Source organism: Pelophylax lessonae, assembly GCF_965119305.1.
Source record: "Pelophylax lessonae genome assembly, chromosome: 8".
NCBI classification, from domain to species: domain Eukaryota; kingdom Metazoa; phylum Chordata; class Amphibia; order Anura; family Ranidae; genus Pelophylax; species Pelophylax lessonae.
This window is the reverse complement of record NC_138775.1, coordinates 211221561-211231930: the sequence shown is the minus strand read 5'-3', so window position 1 is coordinate 211231930 and position 10370 is coordinate 211221561. Positions and strand designations below refer to the sequence as shown.

The following is a 10370-nucleotide window of genomic DNA, read 5'->3' as shown; positions in this document are numbered from 1 at the left end:
TTGTTAGAGCTTGACAGGAAAAGGTATTCCCCTCAGAGGGAAGGGCAGTAACCTTTAACCTGGAACTGTATTTCTTCCATTTCACAACTGATCTCCTGATACAGCAGACAGCATTCAGAAAAGCTGCTATCTATTCCAGAACTAATGAGAGAATTGTCTGTAAGTACATCCACTGATGGAGTGAGGCTGCTGTATAATGTTTAATGTACTGACACATGTTTTGTTTATGCTTATGTTGTAGTTTTACAAAGTTATTCAGAAAAAAGAATACATACAGATTTGATGTCTCACGTTTCTTGACTTCTGAATTATTGTTAAGCTGTCTGACTAGTGTTATACAACAGTTCAATAACACGAAGCAGAACAGTGGAGTGTACAGGAGGTTGAATATTCTGATCCCAAGATTAGTTTAGGGTAGTGCCCAGGTGAGAACAACTTCTGAATCATGCCTGGGGGTAAGTCATTTTGAATGATTAATACCAAAATAACCGCGCTAAACACAGAATAAATAGAGCTGCAGCTACAGTGGGAAACACCAAATAGCAATAATAAAAGTAAAGCTGCGCTAAAGTGATATATGTTATTGCAACAAATAATATAACATAAAAAGTAGCAGTAAGCAATCATACATATTGGCAGTGAATATATATAGGTAAAATGTCTATATATAAAAATGTGCAATCCAACACTAGAAGATCACCGCCTAGCCGCGGTAAACAAATGACATAAATCCAAATAGTCCAAGTTGGTGTATGTTATTGTGCAAGGAAACAGAAATCCTCCACCACATTTGTGAGAATCTTCCTCCACGGTGTCAAAGTGCCAAGATCACATTGGTGCGCTTACCAGATGGAATCTGTAATCAGGCATTGGCAATAAAGCATGGGGGTTGTGAATCCAATCAACTCCAATGGATCCCTTTCGAGCCTCCACTGTTAGTCTAACTAGATGATATATACCACAATGTATGGGAACAGCCCGGGCACTCGCATCTCCCGCAATTACCATAAAAAGATAAGGGCCACCATAGTGAAGTATGTAGCAGTAGCGTTTATTAAATAAGGTAACAAACAAACAACGCTTGTAATCAGCAGAATCCATAGGACGCAGCCACCCGACTTCCGGGTATCACATGGTGACATCAGCACACCTCACCAACGCGTTTCATCATAGATGACGTCGCCGGGAAGGCGCGCTGACGTCACCACGTGATACCCGGAAGTCGGGCGGCTGTGTCCTGTGGATTCTGCTGATGGGGTCTGATCTACATTTGTTTTCAAAGTTTTTGGGCAAAGAGGGGAAGGATGGTTATGAAGGAAAATGTGTATGTGGTGTCTAGTCTGCAGACAGTGAAGACGTTCCCATAAATGAAAGTCGTGTATTTCAAAGGTTCTGATACCTTTTAGCGTGGGAAGGAGGTAAATATCTATCAAGCCGTTCTCATTGCACCATCGAAATTGAGATGGGTGGTCTGCTCCTGGAGGCAATAAAGGGTAGAGAAGAATTCTTTTTTTCTCTCTACGAACAATCCAACTGATCTTTCAAGGAGATTTTTTTTTCCTCCAGAAATGTTCTCATCCCACCATTGAAATTGAGATGGGTGTTCTGCAGGGCTGGGACAAGGGGTGGGCAGGAGGGGTGGCTATCCAGGGCACTGTGGTATCATGTGAGATGGAGAGGCACCACAAGGAGATTGGGGGGAGGGGTGTTGGGGGCAGCAGGGGGTAAGAATTGTTCTAGGAGGGGGAATTTGAGGGAGTGTGCTAGGAAAGGTGATTTGGGGGAATTTGTTTTGGGAGGGGGGATGGGGAAGAGGATTTGTGCTAGAAGTGGGGATTTGGGGTGTTTGTACTAGAAAAGTTGATATGGTAGAGGGGGGGAGGGATTTGTGCTAGGAGGGGAGATTTTTTTAGGAGGAATTTGCACCAGTAGGGATGAATGGGGATATTTGGGGGGGGGGGAGGGAAGATTTGTGCTAGGAGGGGGGGGGTGATTTGTAGTGGGGGGGAGAAGATGTGTACTGGGAGGAGAAATTTGAGGAGTAGAGGATTTGTGCTAGGAGGAGTGTTTTTTTAAGGAGGAATTTGCGCCAGTAGGGATGAATGGGGATATTTGGGGGGGGAGATTTGTGCTAGGAGGGGGGTGATTTGGAGTGGGGGGAGAAGATGTGTACTGGGAGGAGAAATTTGAGGAGTAGAGGATTTGTGCTAGGAGGAGTGTTTTTTTTTTTGGGGGGGGGGGATGTGTGCTGGGGGTTTGGGAAAGAGAGGATTTGAGCTTGGAGGGGATTTGGGGCCAAACATTTGTGCTGGGAGGGGGATTTCAGCAGGGGGTCGTATTTGTCCTGGGAGGAGGGGGAATTTATGCTTAAGTGGTAAGCATGCAGATTTTTGCTCAACTCTTTTTGAAGGGGGTGGGGGGATATTTGCTAACAGATAATTCTCATACATCCTGGGAGGGGCGCAGTTCGGCATGTTCCGCCTGGGCTCTAAATGGCCTTGTCCCGGCACTGGTGTTCTGTTCCTCTCAACGCCAAGGGGCAGAACAATTCAACTGACCTTTCAAATAGTTTTTTCTGCAGAATTATTTTAATAAACCCCAATCATGGCACTATTTTCAATTGGAAAAATTCAAATTCCATTTTTGTCAAATGTTTGTCAAAAATAGTTTGCTGTGGTCGGGAAACGTGTCTACCTGCAGGAACCGATATGCCCCTGATGTTAACCCCTTCCCTTCCTTTTTTTTTTTTTTTTTAGCACTGAGCACTGTATTAGTGTCACTGGTCTCCAAAAAGTGTTAAAAGTATCAGTTAGATGTCTGATTTGTCTGCCGCAATGTCGCAGTCCCCATGAAAATAGCTGATCGCCGCCCTTACTAGTACAAAAAATTAAATAAATAAACAAAAATTTCATACAAATATCACATGGTTTGTGGACGCGGTATGGTTTGCGCAAGCCAATCAATATATGCTTATTGGGATTTTTTTTTACCAAAAATATGTAGCAAAATACATATTGGCCTAAACTGATAAAAAAATGTTTTGTTTTTTTATTGGCTGTTGTTTTATAGCAGAAAGTAAAAAATATTGTTTTTTTTTGTTTTTGTTTTTTAAATTGTCACTGGTTCCCAAAAAAGTCACTTAGTGTCAGATTTTTCCGCCACTATTTCGTAGTCTTGCTAAAAATCGCTGGTTGTGATATAGTAAAAGTATATAAAATATTGTTTTTTTTTTTTAATTATCGTTTTTTTTTTTTTTTTTTTTGTTTATAGCGCAAAAAATAAAAATTGCAGAGTTCATCAAATACCACCAATAGAAAGCCCTATTTCTGGGGAAAAAAGGGCATCAATTTTAATTCAGTACAGTGTTGCATGACCATGCAATTTTCTGCAATCCCGAATCGCAAAAAAATGGCCGGGTCATTAAGGGGGCAAATCCTTTCCGGTCCAGAAGTGGTCAAAGCATACAAAGTCTGGTTTCAGTTTCCTGAGAGCAGCTACATAGATCTGCCCCCCTGCTGCTGGAGGCCTGCGTTCCATATCCCTGACACCACCTGCGTTGACCCTGGACAATTTTTACTTTCCTTGCTGACTATAAACTGTGTAATTCAATTACGTTTTTAATCAACAGCCCTTATAAAATGTAACTAAATAATGATGGAAGCTAAAAGAAAAGCAGAGTTCTTTTTCTATTGTTTTATATCACTCTGTCCACCAATCAATAAGTAAATAAAACACTTTCAGTGGATTCTAAATTAAAAATAAAAACACAGCACTCAATTATAGAAAAGGGACTTCCAAGGTCCACTAACCAATAAGTCAAATAGGTGACAAAATGATAAAAACATTTTCAATGGATTTTAAATTCAAATTTTAAAGACTGTTCTCAATTATAGAAAAATTACTCCCAAGGTGTTATAATTAAATCTTTAGAGACTTTTAATGAGACTGTCATCTTTGTGTTCTAGCAAAACAGAAGACGGCCCTGAGGAAATGCCAACATTTTATATAAGAAGCTAGAAATGCCTACAAGTAAACCTGAGTGTACTGTGCAGGTACACCCTACAGGTTTTCCTATTAATCCTCAGATCCATCATTTTATTCCTCTATAGTGATTCATTTCAGCAGAGAAAAAATAATAATATTAGAAATGTGACGGAGATTTCCTCTATCACTCTTGTGGGTCTATCAGACCATCCACTGGCCATGAATGCACTTTTTGCGTTCTTCCTTCTGATCTATCTGATGACTCTTATCTCAAACCTTCTTATTTTTTTCCTGGTCCTCACTGACTACCATCTGCACAACCCAATGTATTTTTTTCTTGCCAACTTGGCATTTCTGGATATGTCCTATTCATCAGTGACGGCACCAAGGATGCTCTATGATTTGGTCACAAAAAAACTATCAATATCCATTCCTGCCTGTATAGCCCAAATCTTTTTCTACCTCTCCTTTGCTCATTCAGAAGTTTTCTTGCTCTCGGCTATGTCCTACGACCGCTACATTGCCATCTGCCACCCCTTACATTACAAACTAATTATGTCTTGGAGGGTCTGTACTCACATGTCCTCTCAGGTCTGGGTTGCAGGATGTGCTCTCTCTTTGGTTCATACATTATTTTTGCTCAGGTTGTCCTTCTGTGGACCGACCTCCATCCACAACTTCTTTTGCAACCTTCCACACTTATTTCAAATTACATGTACTGACACCTTTATAAACATGGTGGTCATATTCATAGCAAGTATTGGTGTTGGATTAGTAGTCGTTCTTATGACCTTTCTTCCCTATGTCTATATTTTCAGTACCATCCTTAGAATCCATAGCAAGACTGGAAAGAGGAAAGCATTCTCCACCTGTACATCACACATCATCGTAGTCTTTGTCTTTTATGGCTCCTTAATCTTTATTTACTTGGTTCCCACTTCCAGCAATATGTACATTTTAAACAAACTGTCTACAGTCATATCTGCCCTCATTAACCCATTACTGAATCCTCTGATCTACAGCCTGAGGAACAAAGACCTTATGGAGGCACTTATGAGGTCTTATTATCACTTAAAGTTAATCTAGGCATCATTCTGAAAATATTAATGTAAAATTTTACATTTTGTATTTCTGAGCCATTTTCAGTTGTTTAAAAATGTCAGTAATGTCCTTTGTAAAATGTAAACATGTCACGTGCTCATAGTCATACTTACCCTTCCATGATCAGGGGTCATTGTAACCAACAGACCAAGTCTAGCAGTTTCAATACACTTTGGTTATCCTCAAAATAACTCTGTGACTAATTTGTCCACCATGTATCATGCACCTACAAGGCTATTAATTAGAACAAAGTAAATTCCCAGATCAGATTCTTTAAACACTGGCAAATAGAGAAAAATCAGAAAAAATGCAGCTTTAGGTTGATTAATAAGCAACGTGTAATATTTTTTCAAATGTTTTCACCCAATTTGTTTCTCCTTTTACTCCCAAGTACAGGAACCCCAATGTCAGTTTTGATATATGTTAGATCTTTATGGTTGATAAGTAGTGATGGACAAACATCGGACTGGGCGGTTCGCAAACGCGATCAAACTTTTTCAAATGTTTGCAAACCGCAAGTTCGAGGCGGACCCCATTCTCTTTAATGGCAGGCGAACCTGCAGGTCATATTTGCAGCCACAAAATACTTACTAGCTGTGCACACATAGTCCCACAACATGGACACTGACATACCAGAAGTGTTGCTATTGGAAAAGTTGCCATAAAATTTTTTTTTTTTTTTTTTTTTTTTTCAGCCAAAAAATGTGTTTATTTATTTTCTAAATCAGCCAGAATTGACAGCAGCCGGTAAATACAAGTCAAATACATATAGGGTCCATTCACACGTCTGTAAAATGGGTCCGCATCTGTTCTACAATTTAGCGGAACGTTTACAGACCCATTGATTTTCAATTCCAGTCTGAAAAATTAGGCATTCACAGGATAAAGAAGTAAGTGTCTGCCAGTACAGGCCCCAAAAATTAGCCAACAGGCGTTTCACCTGACAGCAAAGAACTTTGTATTCTGTGGCTGGAGGTACATTAGGCATTCACAGGATACAGAAGTAAGTGTCGGCCAGTATAGGCCCCAAAAATTAGCCCACAGGCGTTCACCTGACAGCAAAGAACTTGATTTTCTGTGGCTGGAGGTACATTAGGCATACACAGGATACAGAAGTAAGTGTCGGCCAGTACAGGCCCCAAAACTTAGCCAACAGGCGTTCACCTGAGAGCAAAGAACTTGGTATTCTGTGGCTGGAGGTACATTAGGCATTCACAGGATAAATAAGTGTCGGCCATTACAGGCCCCAAAAATTAGGCATTCAACGGACATAAAAGGCCTTTTATGCCGCTGTATTTACCTAAGACAGGGACTTCCTCATCTTCCTGCTCCTGCTCCTCGACGGCTTGATCAATGATAAGATGCAATGCACGCTCCAGAAAGAAGGCGTAAGGTACGATGTCACTGATGGCGCCCTGGCTGCGACTGACCAGTTTGGTGATCTCATCAAACGGCCGCAGAAGTCTGCATGCATTGCGCATGAGCTCTTGAAAAAAAATATGTGGTATTGGGGGGCCACTGGTCTATCACACCAGTTCTACAAATAATTGGCCAGTAACTGTTGTCACTGTGTGCAGCAGAGTTAACACAGCAAAAGAGGCAACATTGTTGCAGGACACAAATACACTTGTAAAAGTATACTCAGATAACACCCCACTTCAATATGTGGTATTGGGGGACCACTGGTCTATCACACCAGTTATAATACATTAAAAGTGCTTTTGTCACTGTTTGTAGTATTGCTGCAGCAACGCTCAGTCACCACACCTGTCACAATGCTGCACAGTGCACAATACAAATCCACTATAATATGCTTTCTATATTACAAAGTATATTATACTGTGGATTACACCCCTATATAGTGCACACCTATACCAAATAAATAGCAGCCCTTGAAATTACTTTTGTGGACATTAACAGAGCGATTTGTGTCACTGCTGATCTCTGTCCCTGGAGCACACTGGATACCTGTCCCTAAACTGAAAAACTGCACACCTATACCAAATATATAGCAGCCCTTAACATGACTTTTGTGGACATTAACAGAGCGATTTGTGTCACTGCCGATCTCGATCTGTCCCTGATGAACACAGTATACCTGTCCCTAAACTAAAAAGAAAGTGTAGTAGACCTATACCAAATACCAGCCCTTAACAGAGCTATTTGTGTCTGGCAATCTGTCCCTGATGAACACAGCCAACCTCTCCCTATGCTGACAAAAAGCAGAATGTGAAATGGCTGACAGCTCTGGTCTATTTATAAGGTAGAGAGTATGTCCATGTGCTGAAATGTTTCAATTGGCTGTCCCGTTCCACCTGACAGCTGTGTCATGGGTCAAAGTTCTCCCCAATGTAAACTAATATGGCCACCGCGAACAACGCCATGTGTACGCAAAATTGGCGGATAGCGAAAAAGCAAAATTCGCCGCGAACCGACCGCCGGGCGAACCGCAAGGCCATTCCTACTTCCCAGGGTATGTGCCATGCTTTACATCCAAGATGTTAACCGCTTGCCGCAAGTAGATATACTGCGGCGGTCAGCTCCAGCCAGGCAGAGTGACGTATATATACGTCACTAGCCTGTGACCGGCTTGTGAGCCAATAGCCCCGGCTCGTTCACTGAGGAGTCCGCGCGTGTGACCTGCGGACCCGATGTCCGCGGGTCACACTGCCATCGTCAGTAGAGAGGGAGAAAGGCGGGAGGCTTATGTAAACAAGCCGCCTGTCATTCTCCCCTGTGTAAAAATGGAGATCAGATGGTTCTACTATGTAGGACCGTTGATCTCTGTTTTTACAGTAGTAGCCATGTCCCATCACAGTTAGAAACACGCCCCTAGGACACACTTAACCCCTCCCTCTCCAATACAGTTAACCCCTTCCCTGCCAGTGTCATTTTTACAGTAACAGTGCATATATATAGCACTGATTACTGCAGTAATGTCACTGGTAACCCCAAAAGTGTCAAAAATGTCAGTCAAGGGTCCGATCTGTCCGCCGCAATGTCGCAGTCCCACAAAAAAAAATCGCAGATCGCCGCCATTACTCGTTAAAAAAAAAACACCAAAAATGACAAAAATCTTTCCCTTTGTTAGTAAACGCGATAACTTTTGCGCAAACCAATCAAAATACGCTTTTTGCGATTTTTTTTTTTTTTACCAAACACATGTAGCATAAAACAAATTGGCCGAAAATGTTAAAAAATTTTGATTTTTACATTTTTTTGGGGAATTTCATATAAAAAAATGTGAAAAATATTGTTATTTTTGCAAAATTTACGCTCTTTTTTTGCTTATAGCGCATGATCAAAAAATCGCACAGGTGATAAAATACCACCAAAGGAAAGCTCTGTTTGTGGGAAAAAAAGGATGTGAAATTTGTTTAGGTACAGTGTCGCACGGCCGCGCAATTGTCCGTTAAAATCACGCAGTAAAAAATCGCAAAAAAACCCCTGGTCAGGAAGGGGGTAAAATCTTCCGGGGCTTAAGTGGTTAATTGACTGAAAAATAGATATACATTTAGATACCCAGCAGAGTTTGATGTTCCTAATAAATATACAGGTGGCACAGACACAAGCAAACACCTGCCAGGCATTCTCCTCCCTCTCCACTCTTTACAATTGCCACACAGCTTGGATTTGAGGTTAGTGTTATTGGCCAAACCAACTGTTTGCAATGTTGATTACACTCTGGCTAGAGGGTCAAATGCAAATGGCAGATGTTTAGTAGCATCTGTATCCCAGTGATAACCACGCAGAGTAGGAATTTATTACACATTCTCTATCTGTGGATATGTTTTAATACGTACATGTAAAGTACCCGGCAACCAGCTGATTCCGAGTGTCAAGCCCAGAATTGGTACTCTGCCGTCTGGGGACAGCCAGCTGACGGACCTCTGGCTCCCTCTCCTCAGTCAGCTCCCAGGAATCATCCCTCACCACGCACATGCTGTGCAAGACACAACAGGCAAGGATGATCCTGGAAGCCTTTGGAGGAAAGTACAGTATCTCCCCCCCCCCCCCGGGCCTGACCAAGCAGAGAAACTGGGACTTGAGCAGCCCAATAGTAAGCTCTACAGGGCCTGACTTCTCCGCAAGGCACTATTGTAGCGATGTTGCGGCTGGCCCTGGGGGTACCTGATTGGAGCCATCTGGTCATCTGTGTGTCTAGGTGTGTGCCTAAATCAGCCTATGATTAAGCACATGGTGTGAAACGCATCTGCTGACCCAGTGTCGTCCTATATGTCGGGTGTTGGAACTATGTATCTGCAATAAATCTACGTTTTCCTGAGTGCTGGATGTGCCGCTTTTTTCTTTCTCACATTTGTAACGATATAAACAAGCGGTGTACAATAGGTCTGGAACGCAGTGCATTCCACGCCAATGCCGGAACCGGAAGTAATGCGACGGCGCTGTACGCGTTTTGTAAGCATACGTCTTCAGCAGGCTTTCAATAAATCACTTGCCATACAGTATGTATGTGCCTTTTCCTTATCCTATATGGCCTATGTTTACATGATCTGTCCCGCTGAGACTGGTTGACCTTATTCTGGAGCATTGAAGCCATTACCCCATACAGACAAGACCCCACCAGACCCCGGCCATGCTCTTTTAGGAATTCCGGTATACCCTGGTACCCTACAGGGACCCTCCAGCACGTCTATTCTAGGACCTACAGAGGGAACAAGGATCCATCTGAGGGACCAACATCCTATTTACATACCCGCTTTATACCCCTGTGTGGGGTGGGTATTTCTGGTGAGTGGGCTACCTATTATAGGGGTCACGGAGCACCCACAACAGGGTCACCGGCATTGTGTATTATTTACACGAAGAATTTTGTCACTTTATTTAATATATTCTTTGGACATTTATAGCCACTAAGTCACTTTATTCATCATTCTTCGGATATTTATAGTCACCGAGTTGTCTTTACATTATCATCCCGTCACTTTATTCACCATTGACATTTTATATTTACTGAAGTCACTACTGTTGATTATTACATCATCACTTATTCATATCACTTTATCCTTATTTACAGTATCAAGAGTTATTTATATATTTATTAGCACTTGATCACTTTCATACATTTATCATTTATGTGCACATGTCACTTACAGAATAGGCACTTATGCACATGCCACTTTATTGACCATTTGATACAATATTTATAAATTTTTATATATTCTGTATACTGCACATTAGTTTTGCTTCATATTTATCTTCATTCTTGTTTACAGTATTTATACATTTATTAGCACTTTGTCATTTTTATATATTTAACTTTA

The 10370-nt window shown here is 41.6% G+C and overlaps 1 protein-coding gene across 1 annotated transcript; it reads left to right on the top strand.

Annotated features, from left to right (window-relative positions):
- Positions 1–4128: 4128 nt before the first annotated feature.
- LOC309561356 (olfactory receptor 2A12-like) lies at positions 4129–5070 on the top strand (the record flags this gene model as incomplete). The annotated part of the gene is made up of 1 exon (XM_082265227.1): positions 4129–5070. The coding sequence occupies exon 1, from the start codon at positions 4204–4206 to the stop codon at positions 5068–5070; it is 867 nt and encodes a 288-aa protein (XP_082121353.1). The 5' UTR covers positions 4129–4203.
- Between the last annotated feature and the right edge of the window lie 5300 nt (positions 5071–10370).